The sequence below is a fragment of the Tachypleus tridentatus genome, chromosome 3 (genome assembly GCF_004210375.1).
Source record: "Tachypleus tridentatus isolate NWPU-2018 chromosome 3, ASM421037v1, whole genome shotgun sequence".
NCBI lineage: Eukaryota > Metazoa > Arthropoda > Merostomata > Xiphosura > Limulidae > Tachypleus > Tachypleus tridentatus.
The window spans coordinates 3,188,399-3,204,989 of record NC_134827.1 but is presented as its reverse complement, the minus strand read 5'-3'; the positions used below and the strand labels follow the sequence as shown (position 1 = coordinate 3,204,989).

Here is a 16,591-nt window from a genome sequence, read left to right as displayed (position 1 = left end):
CAAACTCCAAGAATTTTATAGAAGTGGCATTCAGAAGCTTCTGAAATGTTGGCAGGAAGTAATTAATAATAATGGAATGCACATTATTGATTAAATAAATAACATTAAAAGTGTTTGAAATCTTTTCTCTTTTTCTGAACCTAAAATCAAACATTACTTAAGGGATGACCTGATAAATTACCTTCAATTTTCTTTCTTTTCACTTCTGGAATTGGAACTTCTTCCAAAGATCTTTTATCTCCTATAAGACAACTGCATTAATAATTTTATTTTTTTATAAATAAGAAAATCTTAACTCTTCAGGAGAAACCAGTTCTCAGTGATAACTATTTCAGAATAATAAAAAGTTTTATTAATTAAAGAAAATAATACATTTATTGTTTTCCACTATATACACCAATTCCTGAATCTTAAAATGGTAATTATGTTAAACAAACAATTACATAAATAAATCTGTAACTGGGATCTTCAAAATTATAGTGAAATATTTCTGAAATGATATTATGGGTTTAAAAAAACATTCTGTATGTTAACTTCATATCAAAATAACACATTTATAGGAAAGTGTAATATAAGACATTATTCTTCAGTATACAAATGGTAGTTTTTATTAACAAGAAATATTTTAGTGTTTTGAGGTATTAAAATCATTATATCTTAAATACCTTACACTACTTTACAGATTCAACAAAAGTCTACTAATAAATACCCTGTATGATTGTTTTATGTTTAGAAATAACTTTTTTCCAAAAAATACTTTGTGCATAAAATTGCTAATTCATTCCTACCACTCAAATGGAATGTCAACATTTATAAGTACTTTTTTACAATTTCAAATTAAATATATTTAGGTATATTTATGGAATTATACTATAGTATTTTATTACCTGCATAATTTAAATAACATTTATGTTTACACTTTTTTTTTTAACAGTAGTGTTTCTTCAAATGAAGTTTGGTTTCCACAGAACAGGCTGTCACCACATGAAATTTAAAGAGGATAAGCAAATAGCTTCAATGTAAATTATAATACAAAAATTAGAGTTGTGTGCTTTTACAATAAGTCTAATTTAATCACCAACAGCTATAAAAATATTACCTTGACCATCAGCAGTAGAACTGGATTTGGATGACCTGGAAACTGGCAGTAACCCTGGACTTAGATTATATGTGGTAAAACCATCACCACTAGGCAGAGGGGAAGTGGACACACTCAACTTCTCAAAAACTCTTGTTGATGTTCCATTACTCATTACACCTGAAGAATCTAATTAAAGTTAAATTATGTAGTTAGTTATTTGTCCCTTTCCTCTTCCTTTAAGATAGCTTTTGTACAGATCTACAACTAAAGTATATTATTGTATCCTTCTCCACCAGCTTCAATACCACCTTGTCCCCCCTTTTTTGTTTTTTTAACAATTGATGGCATTTGCAATACTACTATAAATGTACAAAAAACTGTAGAACATCTGTAGGCCAAACAAAAGCTAAGAGCAACAGAGTTTCAGTTATCGCAATCCTGCCTCAAAGTCCATAAACTTATGCATATGTGCTTCTGTGATGTCACTGATGCTGATGTTTTGAATATGGTTTTTAAAAGCTATTTGTAACACAACTGATCAACAATAAACTCAAACAACTGTGATTGGCTGAAACAGCTATAATACACATATTTTTTACAATTTCTGGAACATTATAAACATAATCACTGCTTATTTTTCAATATATTATAACACGACCACAAACTAAATGGCATGCTTATATGCATTCAACCAGAATTTACTTTTCAAATTGTAAAAGTATGTGCTTTGGGTATGCAACATTAACTACTAAAGCTGTCTGTACTAAAATCAACAGTTTTTCTTTAATAAAAAATAGTTTCTCATGGTTTTATTAAAACATATTTGGTCAACACATCACATATAGTATATACAGGAAGATTTTTTTTAAAAATTGGAGTTTTCATTAGTCAAAGAAAGACTGTCTAAAACAAAGAAATCATAAAATTGTAGAATTACTCTAGTATTTTGTAATATATACAGTTTATAGATACATTCCTTCATTGATTACGATATGAGCATGTACTAACTATGGCCATAAGATATGTCAAACTTTATCTATGTGACAGACTCTTGTAATAAGTTTACATCATGCAAATTAAGTTATGAGAATTTATCATCATTGAGCTGCTCCTCTAATAAAGCAACAACCACATATGTGATGCAATGAAATATAGAATACTATCTACACATTTCAGAATTAATTTTCATTTGTCAATAACATACTTATTGTTACTTATTACACAATATTATTTTGTCAATCCTATCTTGTGATATTTTTAGTATCTTACAACTTTACTATGTTTTTCTGTGATTAAATTTTACAACAAATCAGTGAAATATATATGTATTATGCACTGAAACAATAAGAAAACTTCTTCTGAACTTAGAGACTTGCAATGTGAATGTGTCACATATCGGGAAAATCATATTAAATCTCTATTCCGATTGTAATAACACTTTAGGATACTTCAAATATGTCAAGCTAAGTGGTCTTCCTTCCACCTCCCAATACTGATAATATTGTTCTTACTTAACATATTTACAAAGTAAAAGTACAACATGTAGACAATGTTACATCACTATTTCATAAAAAATTACTCTGGTCATTTTTCATTGATAAGGCTAATGAACACTAGTTTATTATATACATAATCAAAAGTTTTATTTGATCTACTGGTTAAAAATGTAAATTATTATTCTAAAGAACAAGGGTCACAGGTATGCCATGGGATTTTTGCAATTATCAAGTAATGTAAATTTATTATCAATTTAATAAGTTTTTAAAATATAAAATTTGAATTACTTTCACCTTGATACACAATATTTCAGTTATTTTCACCTGTCTTAATCAGGAGGTGTCACTGGACCTGCTGTACAAATTTATTTAAATGTGCAGCAAAAAATATGGGGTATTATATGTGTGCCATGAGTTGAAAACATTTGGGATGAACTGATATAAGAATATACAAGTATTTGATTTTAACATCTGGAACCAGGAGTGTGCATGGGGGGTAGAGTGCAGCAGACATTTTGACTCCACCAATAATTCTATGTATACAGAAATATTTTAGTGAGTGTAATGCTGTTTACTTCTATGCACATGATATACATGCATGCATTAATACAGTTTGTGTGTGTTAATGGAAGTAGGTTCTTTCTAATACACATTAAATGTTGAAACTGGCAATAAAAAATTTCCTCAGATACACATAAAAGAAAAGTTTTAATGAAAGACAAATTAGCAGTTCAATGTAAAAACAAAGAATGTCCAAAGCCATGGAAATACAATCATCTTAGAGGTCAGAGATAGCAGAAAACTTGTAGAAAGAGAAACAAATGTAAAACAGCATTCAATAACAAATACTGTATTCAGAAAGATTTTATAAAGGAATAATTAATAAACAAGACTTAGAAACACACATTATATTTTATTAAATGAGACAGCAAATTTATGAGTAAAGTGAGTTGGGGTGTCTAGTCTGTAAAAATCCTAAAAAAAAACATAGCAGGAATGTACAAGTAATTGGTTCATTTTCTCACCTAAAACTGAAAACTTAATACTTCTATTTATTTTGTATAGTATGGCCTATTAAAATCTTAGATACCAATAACCAACTAGCATTTGCTATAAATGTTTAGAAAACATATAATTACAGTGTAACTAAACCAAGTAAAATATAGAAATTTAATGAACTGGTATTACTTCAGATGCACTACAAAGATGATTTTCATCACACCTGCAATATGATAATACCTTTGTTTTATACTGATTTCAATTTTTATTTTAGGTCACAAGAAAGCCTCACACACATATACATGTTTTTTTATCTGAAATGAAACATAGCAGCAATGAAACAGTCACTTCTTCTCTATGTATTAAATTTGAGGATGGAAGCATTTTTTTTTTAAAACAAAACATTATATTTTATTTCTATCAATTCAACAAATATTTTTCCCGCAATATATATCACAATAATTGACTTCATTCACTGGCTTTAATAATGAGCACACCTATGCCACTAAGTGAGTTGTAAAGTAAAAGATTAAATTATTATGGTAACAAAAGGATCATGTAATATCTTCCATCTAGTGAGAATCTAAAATTTAATTTACAGTGGTAACAGTTCATAATATATTACTTAATACTGTTTTGTTGTTTTTATTCAATTTATAAAGATTATTAATAATTACCTATTTACAATAGTAAACCATTGTCCATTGTCTTGTCTATGACTCTGATTTAAAGAGTTTAGAAGGTTTTTCATTGGTCAAGCATTATAATTTTCAAAACTTGGTATTTTTCATATTGAATTCAAATATAAATTATTAGTAAATTGATTCTATTCAATGACAATCATAGAATATTTCATAAATGATTTAATGGAAGTTCCTTCATGACTTTTATAAACTTTCAGAAGCCCTTGAGAAATTTAACTTATGGTTATGAGCATACAAGATTATCTTGCTTTAAAGTATTTAATGGTTATCAAAATATATTTGGGTATGTTTATATATACGGCACATAATATAGTTTGCAAAACAGCGTTAGTCACAAGAGTTGAGTTTCACATAACGATGTAGAGTTGTAGCCTTAAATAACTACTAGTTCATTATACTTTTAAGTTGTGCTATTTGTTACTAAGGGAATTTTGATAAGATATAATCATGATTTTTGATTACTTATCTCGATGTATACAAACCTTACTGGCTGTTTGTAATACTCAGTAATGCTGGATTTACTTTTATTTATTTAACTGGTAAGTGATCATGTTTGCAGCAACTTATTTCAATATGCAGAAAAGCACATATACCATGATATTTTAATATTTCTTAACACTGAATTTCTAAGACTGGACAAAAAAGTAGGTCAGTGGTTATAGCACTCTTAATATCTTGTGAAAGTCTTATCTTAAATTCCAAGTCAAGATTTTATGTTAAATGATTATATTCTATTTTTAAATGATCATATTTACAGCAAGCTCTTTCAATACCATTTAATTAGGGATTTCAGATATTGGTTCAAATTCAAATATGGCATGTTTACAGCATCAAGCCACCTCAGCTTTTCATTTCAATTGAACCATTCTAATAGCATCTATTAGATAGTCTAAACTAAAATTCTGAATACAACTACAAAATATTTCAGAAACAGTGCAAGAAAGAAAAAATTACATGGTTGGCATTACAAAATAAAGAAAAACTTAGTAAAACTTAGGACAACAAAAAAAGGAAGAAATAAAGGGCATGATCAAATGAAACACCTGAAGAAAGTGAAAAAGATAAACTGATATTAAAAAAAACATGCATACAGGTTCTGGCTTCCCTATGTCTTCCCCATGCATTGAATGGGTACATCAGATAATTTAAAAGTAACAATGAAATATCCAGAACAAATGGTATATACACACATGGTTAATACCTGCAAAAATAAAATTCTTACTTACTTCGATCTCCACTGACATTTGGTGAACTGTGAGAGCCAACTTGGCGAAACTCAGGATCCCATATTGGAGAATTAGCTCCATAAACTTCTTCCTCCAACATTGAAAGAAACCTGTTTTCAAACAATTCATTTAACATAATCGAATTATGGCTTTTAAGCAACCTTTAATTTTACAAAAAGTCCTGTAGTAATTAAAAGTACATATTACTTTGAAGTAATTTAATCATTATGCAAAAAAAAAAGTGAAGCAGAAACATATTTCAGTGTGAAATGATTAATGTCTTGATAACAAAACCAATCAACACTAATGACACTTAGGTTAAAGTTTCATGCTTTCCTCAAAATATCTTAATACCAATTCAACCTTTCCACTTAAACATGGAAAAAATACAAAAACAAATAAATTTCAAAATATCATTTTTGTAGGTATGATGTTTGAGTTGGTGTACAAGTGCAACTTACTTTTGCAATACTTCATCAGTAACAAATAATCCCAAACTATTATACTTACATAGATAAAATTTGGTTTAGAAAAACAAAACCTTTAAATATTTATGAACTAACATTAGAAAGATGTTAATGTGTCACACATAACACATTTTTTTTTAACACAAAGTTTAATTAATGTTATTTTGTGTTCAAAGAAATATTTCTTCTATTACTTTAAATTGTATTTTGCCAAATCTAAGCCCAGCATAGCTAAAATATTCTAAATATATCAAAATGTTTAGCTGTACTTCATCACCAATTTTCTATTACACTTAATTTACAGCTATATACAAAATACTAATAATAATATAATACTGAGATAAAAACAATGAAAGCATTTTGAATAAAATAATCATAATTATGCTAAATACTGCTACTTGACAGGCTTCATTTTACAAAGATATATGTATAGTTTCAACTAATTTAATATCAGTGTATATATTTATATATTATGTTATTTTGCTCATTTTGAAAGTTCTATAGTAACCAAAAGAAGTATGTAGCTCTTACATGGTTGCTATGCAATGTATACTAATTAGTCAATTACTCAAGTTTAAGGTCACTGTTATTTCTATCAAGATAATAGCAGTAGGTCAACAGACGTTGCTTGAATAATTGATAAAGTAACTGTACCGTTTCAAAATAGCAAAATGAAATTAAAATTTACTGTGCATAATATAAAACTCAAACAATTGCTTTTGAACATATTTAATAAGGGAACCTCAGTGTTTCTCCAAACTTCTGAAAAACATGTATTTTCTGGGTAACTAAAACATTTCATTTCTTCAGTTGGTAAGAGAAATAAAACAGAATGTACAGTTGCTTTTAAATCATGCAGACACAGGTCAGGTATATTATAGGTAAAGTGGATACTTCATATAAATTTATGTTAGATTTATGATTTTTTTTCATTAGTAATGCTCTCTCAACTTTAATTTTATGCATTTCTTTTCTTTTGTAAAATATCTTTGTTTTCCTGATTTATTTTATGTTTAAATTTTTTGTGCTTATTTACATATGACAGTCCCTCATTCTTGTTTTTTAAAATTCTACTAGTTTCTTCAATATATGTATGTACAGGTTAATAACTTATACAGCTAAACCTATGTAAACATATGGGGTCAAAGTAAACATGTGATGACCTTTCACAGATCATCATTTAACATGGTATTATTGCATTTGATGTCAGAAGTATCAATTATTCATTTTACCCTGCACTGCTAATTTAGAGGGCACTATATCACACATTCAATATAAAGGAATACTGAAAAATTGCAGGTATGCATTTTGAAGGTTCTAGACTCAAGAGACAATACAAATAAAATACACAAAAATTTAGTTAATAAAAGTATTTTTATTCTTCATATGAACATTACCTTTTGCTTCTACTCAAAGTCTGAGTCAGACTTGTGTTGATAATTCCCAAATGTATCTTGAATACACATAATTTTGCAACAATTTTTGCTTTTCTTTGTAAAGTAGACCTGTAAACTTTACTAAAAGCTTGCTACATTTTGCATGTAAACCCTTAAAATGACCACTGTATATAACTGACTTTATTAAAAAGAAAATCAACTATAATAAAATATGAAAACAGGGATACATAAAATGTACAAAATAAAAATTAGGAAAGCATTATTGATAAAAATTCACAAATCTAATGATGTGACTATTTATAAAAGATGTTCCCTTTATTTTTACTGGACCTTTTCTATCACACATTTGTTAACACACTTAAAAAAACAACATACATTCTAATTCTATTCTCTTTGTTTTACCAACTGAGGAAGTTTTCCTGAAGAAGTGAACAGTTGTTTAGGCTGTGAAAAAACAAAACAAAAAAACTCTCAAACTTTTAAGAAGTTTTAACAACTGTTTTTACTAAATCTTGAACTTTCACTCACATTATTTCTAAAATAACCTTAGCAGGTTTAAGCTTTAGAATGACCTTCTGGTTATATCCTTAATGTTATATCAAATGAAAATATGTTCATTTATAAGGTTATACTGCTTTATTAAATGCATAAGAACAACTAGAAAAATACAGCCTGTTTCCTAAAAGTGGTTAAAAAAATATATTTGGAATTTGAGAACAGAAATCTTAATTGGGGTTCCAAGTATGAACTTTACCTGTTTCCAAACATTATGACCTTTGAAGAGGGAAGAAATACTAAGCCCTGGAATTTGTTTAAAAGATTAGAAGAACAAATGTATGTTTTCTTATAGCAGAGCTACATTGGGCTATCTGTTGAGTCCACCGAGGAAGATTAAAAGAAAAGGTACAAATATATTCTACTATTCATATGCATAAAAAGCAAAAGCAAATTATCATTCATGCCATTTTCACAAATCACATGCAAAATTTACTACAAAGTCACAAAAATATTGTAAAAGATTCCATATAAAACTAACATTCATAGTAACCCCAAACCTTAGATTATTATAAATGTCAAAAAAGATTTGGATAATTTAGTCCTGAAGGAAGTACATCTAAGTAAGCTTATTCTAATAATTCTAACAACATACTTAACACTATCAATATTTATGTTTTTGAAACAGTACAAATATTTTACAAAGGTAGATGTATGCTTTCAACTAATTTAGAGTAACTATATATTTTATGTTATTCTGCTCATTTTAAATGTTATGTAGACATCAAAATAAGCATATATTGTTACATCATTGATGTGCAATGTGCACCAATCAATTACTTAAGTTCAGTTTTCTCCATCAAGATAATGATAGGTCAACAGAATGTGCTTGTAAAGTTATGAAATAACTGTACTGCCTCAAAATAACAGAAAGAAATTACAATTTACTATGCCTAACATAAAATGCAAACAAACTTTAATAGTACCTCTCTCTTTTGAAGTCTCTTAATAAACGTACCTTGGGAAATGAGTAAGGACTAGAGTGCGTTTTTCAGGTGGCATCTTATCCTTTTCCGCTCGAAATTTGTCCAGAAGTTGTCTTCTCATAGTTTGGAATACAGACCTCAATAATGTTCTTCCAAAAATAACTGTTGTGTCAAAGTGAGGAAGACTATCACAGAAAGCAGGAACATGGCAATAGCAAAGCCATCTATAAAATGAAATATGTCTTGAAAATACCAGTGCAGAGGCAAGTTTCAGACACTTAAAGCCACCACACTGTGATGCTTCTGAAAATTTAAATTTAAAATATGCAATTGACGATATAATATGAATAGCATGAAAATCTATGTATTGATAAGTTACTTAAACAATAAAAGTTATAATGGTAAAATAAAGTTCTTGGTTTTTATCCTTTTGTTAGCTACCACAAAATTGGACAAGAAATTATAGTCAATTAAGGAGAAATGTAAACACTTGCTGCTATTTTTGATATCATTAACATATTTCACAAAAGCACTAATGTTACTCTTCTCACTGTAGCTTGGAAAGGGACAACTGTTTTTAATGGCATCTAACTTGTGAATTCTCCCTTGTTTCTGGAGTCACCTTTGTAATTGAAAACGTATCATAACAAAACAATACTCATAGTAGTATTACTTATTTCAATATTAAGGATATGATCTAAAGACCTTTAACAACAATAACACCAACTGGCTGGTTCCCCAATACTTTTGAATGACAAGTAAAAATAATGAATTGGTGCTAAAATGAATAATATTGTAATATTAATTCTTATCCTAATTCTGATTTCTAAATGACTCATAAGAAATTGATAGTAATTGTACTTCACCAACTTAATCTAGTTCACATTATAATAGCTATTGTTTGTGTAATTTAATAGCATGTCAACTGGTACTGTGTTTGCCATATTCCAACCTATTTGATGAGCCCTAGTATTAGGTAGAAGGCTTTTCTCACTTTGGATATGTCATATATAATGTAATTTAAAATATCTATACATTCTTCTTTACTTTCACTATTAAGTTCCTTGAAATACTGATCATCAAAATCATCTGCTACAAGGTGGAAATTAGAAAAAGCATACTGAAAGTTTATTCCAAAATAACAAAGATGGATGATAATGAGTTTTAACATAAACCATTGTCCTTTATTACCTGGTGTAATTCACTTTATAAGCAGAAACATCTTCCAAAGGAGAATGATGTTTACGAGCTGAAGGAGTTTCCAGCTTCCAATGATTTAGACAATGTAGAAACATTTTGGCTAAATCATACATGGTCTGCCATTCTTTCTTGGATAAGTGGCCAAACTTGTACACCACAAAATTGAAAACCCCCTACAATTTAAGACATAAAACTTATTTAAAAACAATACACACACACACACATATATATATATCTATATATTAGGTAAATGAATTTGAATGCACACAAGATTTTCTCTCTCATTTTTAATAGTTATCAGGAAAAATTCTTAAATAACTCCCAAACAAGTGAATTTTTAACTTTTCTCACATAATTTTTAATATGTAGACTAATGTTAAAAAAGCTGAGGCTGTAAGTTTATGTGGCTGGAACAAAAAAAAAACACTTAAAATTTTGCATAACATTGTGGCAGAATGTAAGTGTGTGTAAGGGGGTTGTGAGAGCTCTAGTTGTTGACTTGCAAAAAGTTTCAAAAATTGCCATGAAAGCTCTGCTCACAATTGAAGCTATTAAGAATTGAAACTGTATGCCACACTGGGTTCTAAAAAGACTTAATTTTGCATATGTATACAAGTTGTGACTGAGTATCATCTGGCAAACCACAGGGCACAAAAAGAATTTTATATATCTAGATTTAATGGTAAGAAATTCTAGTGTTCTCTAAGGTGAAATTCTTCTAAGTAATGCAGAAGAAACTGGAGGTACACACTATATTGCATTTGTTTATACAGTGAGTAGTAATACTACTAAAATGTTGGTTTCAGCATTATAATGTTCTTTTATTCAACTGCAACATCTTCTAGTGGATAATCCAATATATCCATGGTTGCACCCCACACATGTAAATTCATACTGTTAGTGAGCAAAATGCACAATAATTTGTTGAATATGAGGTGACATAAAAACTTATTTAACTTGTTTGTTTATATAAGAACAAAGCCACATTGAGCTATCTCATGTGTCCATAGTGTTGCAAGTCTGTAAATATGCTGTTGTCCCACCAGATTACATTTGGTTAACTATTCAAAATTTAATTACACAACTTTATTATCAATGCATGTCTATAAATTTAACATGAAAATGTAGTTTATAATTCAAATGTTTACATTATTTAAGTTTTAAATTCTTAACCATATATATACAATAGTCAGTCAATTTCATCAACCTTGAAAACCATGAAGGCATACATATCAGAATTCTGAATTTACTAAATGAATCTTCACAAAAGTTAGTAAGCTTATAATAAACATTACAACTACGTTGTACATAAAACATCACAATTGTTAATACAATATTTAAAACTAATGATTTGTCTAAGAATTACTGAAGCCTTTGCTGAGAAAATCTGAATGCCAGGCTATTTTCATGCTAAGAATAAAAATGCTTCTTTTCATCTTATAGTCTCATATTTGATTTGCACTTCTAAACTTCTTAATCAATACTGCAAATTTTTAACATAAAACTTTATATTTTATTTTCTCTATCCTGAAACTTATTATAGCTAAATTAGTGTACAGTAATATGAAGTTTTGCAAATTATGAAACAAAATGAGCAGTATATTTCTTCTATGAATGCATCATTTTGCGAGATATTTCAATTTTCATATAGTAACAATTCCAGCTCCATGTCATGAACCACAGTCATGGTTCATAATAGGGATCACCCATTTGTTCTTTCTCATTTCTTAATATTGTTTCACAAGCCTACAGAAGAAATGGCTGTGAGTATTGTAATAAAACCTGAGAAATAGTACTAAATTAATCATTGAGCATTCTGTTGGGTAGTTTTAAATTTATGTGACTACTCAGCAAATAACAGTGGCTACATAATCACTGACACTCAATTATTTTAATGTTGGTTTATAAAGTCTCACAATCTCTTATGTGCATATGTATATAGCTGCATACAAGCTATGGATGTAATTTAATGCTTATATGATAGGTATGACACATATACTTACTGTCACAACCGTACTTAATGTTGCATATTATTTGTTTGCATACAGGGGCAATCTTGTCCTTTCAGACACAATGCTAGTGCTAGGATCATATTTTTTTTTCCACTTCATGACTGATTTCAGTCATTTTATACAAATACTTAAAATGCTATATGAACATCTATACTGTCTTCTGCAACAAAAATCTCTAGGCCATAGTTTAAACGATAGCACCAAACTCAGTTTTGAGCAACATATTGGCAATCATGATCATGGCTCATGGTAAATGTTGAATTATTGCCATCACTGTGTGAATTCAAAACTTATACATCTTGCAGATAGATTAGCCATCCTTGAAGCAGATTCTAGGTGAAAGAAAAGCAGAAATTTTGTAGCTATATATTTTATTTAGAAAATATTTAGCTTCAGATACAGCATGCAGCAGCAGCAGCAATCCACCAGAGTTTAAGGTTAGCACAGTAGAAGAGGTTCACAGAAGTGTCATGACTCAAACTCCATCAGAAATGAAGGGGGAAGTTATATTAACATAATCAATTCATAATTGCTAATTAACATATTTTCAACCATAAAGAATCTGTAGAATATCATTCTAAGAGGAAATCTGATCAGCTGCAGCAAAACCATGACTGGCCTTATTATGGTCAGCAGAGAGGAAGAGTAGGATTGTTTGTTTTGAATTTCATGTAAAGCTACTTGAGGGATATCTGCACTAGTCATCCTTTTTGCACTGTATGGCTAGAGGGAAGGCAGATAGTCATCACCACCTACTAGTAACTCTTGGGCTACTCTTTTACCAATGAATAGTGAAATTGACTATTACATTATAACTCTTCCATGGATGAAATGGCAAGCATATTTGATAGTATGAGGATTTCAACCTGCAATCCTCAGATTGCAAGTTGAGTGCTCTAATCACCTGGCCACTCAAAGCTGGAAGAGGAGGAGAAGGAAATATGGCAACAATAAGAAATATTAAAAATGTTTATTTGTATCATACATCTTAGACACATTGTCTTATATCTGGATTGAATATATATGCATGCACCTATAAAACATGAAAAATGCATAAGGCTATTATTATTGCAGCATTATAATTTTAAAAAATAAAATGATATTAATACTAGCAACATTCACAGCTTGTACACGCATATATAAAACTTGCACAGTTACAAAATCCAGTCCGTGCACTATACCAGCTATTGTCCAGTAGTTCCTCCAACCGAGTGTTAACAAAATCTCCAAGTATAAATACTGTAGCTGTATATATTTTAAAAGCATTTACATAACACATGGTATGTTGATCATCATACATCATACATATAGTACCACTACTAATGATAACATTGTGGCAATAACCATCCATTCTGCAAGAAACCAGTCCAAAGGTTCTCAACATTTCTTAAGAGAGCATCATATACCAACTACGTATTACATTAAACAAAACTGTTTTAAATAGAACAGTATTGATATTGTAAAGATTTATGTCCATGATGAACATAAAAAAAACTAAAGAAACAAGATCATTAGAAACTGTTAATTTGAAAAGTGTGAATAAGGATCTTCAAAAAATTACAGAAACAAGCCTAAGGTTTGAAGTAGTGTTGACATTTCCTCAGGTTACAAATCCCTGTTTTGTCTATCCAAAATATTACAGCTTTTAGGCATGCAGTCAAAATAGAGTTCTGTAGATTGAGGAAATAATAGCAATATGTCTCAAATGTTAGGCTTGTTTGTAAAATATTTTCTTTGCAATTGCATTTTCACCTCAAGTTACTTATCTTGTTTGTGTAATTTCTCTAAAATCCCTATTCCCCCTTTTTAAATGACCAATTTTTAATGATCTCATTTATTTTAATTTTATGGTTTTATTACCTAGCTTTCAGTGTGTGCACAGCTTATTCATTTCTGGAAAAAAAAATCATCACAGGTGGAACACATTAGTAGAATCTCTTAAACTAATATATTGAACATAGAAATATACTGAACACCTGTAAACATTAACTTGAACATAAGTTAAATGTGGCTACTTTTCTTCTCCAGACAAAAAATAATTTATCTTTCAAAAATTCAATTTAGAGCAAGAATAATACATCACTTACTAAAGTAGAATGTCCAAAGATAGCTACATATTTTTTTCAGACTCTTAACGTGAGTACTCATATTTGCATTAAGTAATTTATTTGGACTATCAACAACTTTGTTTTAGTCTAATTACTGCACAAACTTTTTGCTCAATAAACATTTCACACCTGTAGAAGGTTGTATTAATTGAGCCAAAAGCTTATGTATTAATTTTAAAAAATTAAACAAATGTGATTATAGTCCAAATAAGTTACTTAGTACAAATAGCTACAATTTAACTGGCATTCTACCTTACCTAGAGATAGGTTTAAAATTTTGCTTACATGTGTATCAATCAATTTCTGTAAACTACTGTCTATTGCCACCAAACCCAAAAGCATGGATGCAACTTTGAAATAGATAAAAAACTTTATTTGTTATAAATATGCAGCTACACCAAATAATAAAACATGGTTTTTAGAACTACCTTGAAAGCGAAGGATAGATGAGCAAGGCTTTTGTTGTGGGTTGAAAGAAATGTACATTCATATCTCAACCAAAGAAACACTTATGACTTTGAAACTGCATTTAAAATATTTTCATTAGTTAAAACTTGTGTTCATAATAGTTAGTTACTGTAAATGCTATACTAATGAAGTCATACAAATTAAAGGAAAGAACTGAGAGTGCATGCATGTCACACAGAACAAAAGTGAAGATTGACAAATTTAAACATCTTCTTTAGAAATTAAAACTTGAATGATCAAAAAATTGAATTATAAGCTATACTGATGCCAATTATTTTTGCCATACATTCATAATAAAGTTGTTGAATTAAATTTTGTATTTAACTGTACAATGCTGTGACATAAGTAACAGACCAATGACTATACTAAGTGTTGATTTAAACAAAACAATTTCAGTCTGAATGTCTGTGGGTCATATAATGCATCTGAATTTCAAATATTCTTCACTTCAGAATTTCCAGACTTATAAAATAGGCTGATGCAGTTTTCAACCAATTACAAACACAAATTGTAACTGTAAGCAAAAATGTAAAATCTGAGCTTCTAGTGTCTTTATTACGATATCAATAAATTTGTCAAAACCACCAGAGAAGCTCCCCCACCTCTCTCTTTCTCTCCATTTTTTTGAAATTGTTAGTTAATCAACTTGATGAGAATGATGGACATGGTCATAACCAATAGAAAAAGCAGATTTTTCTCCATATCTCCAATCTTACAACCACTCCTTTGAATTCGGAGGGGAAAATAATTCACTTAATGCAAATGTAATGCCAGGAACTCATGGTTTCACTGGTCTGAACAACTGACATTTTTTAAACCTCTTTATAGCTTACTTAGAAATCCTCATAAATTAGTATAATTTTGGATCATTCTATTCTAATTACTGATACATTTTGTGTTCTATTAGCATATTTCAAAGATACATAAATTAATTTTTTTGAAATGCAAGTCAGTGAAATTCACCAAGGCTTACAGCAGTTTAGATAAGGTCCATTGGAAATAACTAATTGGTTCTCGCTATGATTTTATTGCTCTTGGTGCATGGCATACAGTATTAGTGGTCTAAAGTACATGCAATAAAACCATTATATTAACCATATGCATACAGGTCAGTCAAACTAGATAGAAAAAGATGTTAAAGAGAAATGGGCCACTCAGATTTGAATATCTGCAAGAACAGGGTGTGAACTAACGTTAAGCAATTCCAGGGCCAGTATAGAACTGAGCAAGTCAGTATAAAAAGTTCAGTTTGAGTACTGCTTAGTTTCTATGTGAAATTGCACACAGTTCAGCATTGAACACAAGCTGTAGAGAGGACTCTGCACACAACCACCAAACCACAACAAACCATGGAAGAGCCCACACAGTCACCTGATTTCAAACCATCTGTATAAACAGGAATGGAAGGATGGTTCAAAAGATGTTCAGCAAATAGCAGACAGACAGTATTTCCAATCAGGAGTGTCTACTTTTGTCATATGAGTTAAAGATAGGTCACAATTGGGAACTGTAAGAAGCCATGGTGGGATGGGTTGACCAGTGGATACAGCAATGTTATCAAAGAACAGACCCAATTCATCTTACTGTGCCTGGATACGAAGGCCAAATGGAGCAATAACAAACTATCTGGTCTGAAAAAGCATGGTCCATCGAAGAAGGAAAGTACAACCCCAGGTGGAATACTCTGGTAAGGATCGAAGTTTCAAAGCATATAGTAAAGACAGTTGCAAATGGCAAAGGTGCAAGGAAGGTTCATGAGGCTATGTATAAGCTCTAAATTGGGGAAGTGCGGAAAGCCCCAGTGCAGAGCCGAAGTCCTTGATGAAGAATGAGATCCAGGATCTTTAAGGATGAGGTCCTGGCAGAGCCATAGACCAGGGATCCATAGTAGAGTTTCGATTGAATAAAAGCACAATATATCTTTAGCACAGAACATCCATCCACTCCCCAAG

At 29.8% G+C, this 16,591-nt stretch overlaps 1 protein-coding gene across 9 annotated transcripts in view; it reads right to left on the bottom strand.

The window, feature by feature from the left end:
* Nucleotides 1-16,591, bottom strand: part of Gcn5 (Gcn5 acetyltransferase) — a 75,600-nt gene that overhangs the window by 40,102 nt on the left and 18,907 nt on the right. For all 9 annotated transcript variants that reach the window (XM_076492511.1, XM_076492509.1, XM_076492508.1 and 6 more), the window contains exons 6-10: nucleotides 10,043-10,224; nucleotides 8,884-9,075; nucleotides 5,507-5,616; nucleotides 1,100-1,267; nucleotides 182-241 (exon numbers count right to left, since the gene is read on the bottom strand). In XM_076492511.1, the coding sequence (XP_076348626.1) occupies nucleotides 182-241; nucleotides 1,100-1,267; nucleotides 5,507-5,616; nucleotides 8,884-9,075; nucleotides 10,043-10,224 (712 nt within the window). The remainder of the gene's footprint in view (nucleotides 1-181; nucleotides 242-1,099; nucleotides 1,268-5,506; nucleotides 5,617-8,883; nucleotides 9,076-10,042; nucleotides 10,225-16,591) is intronic.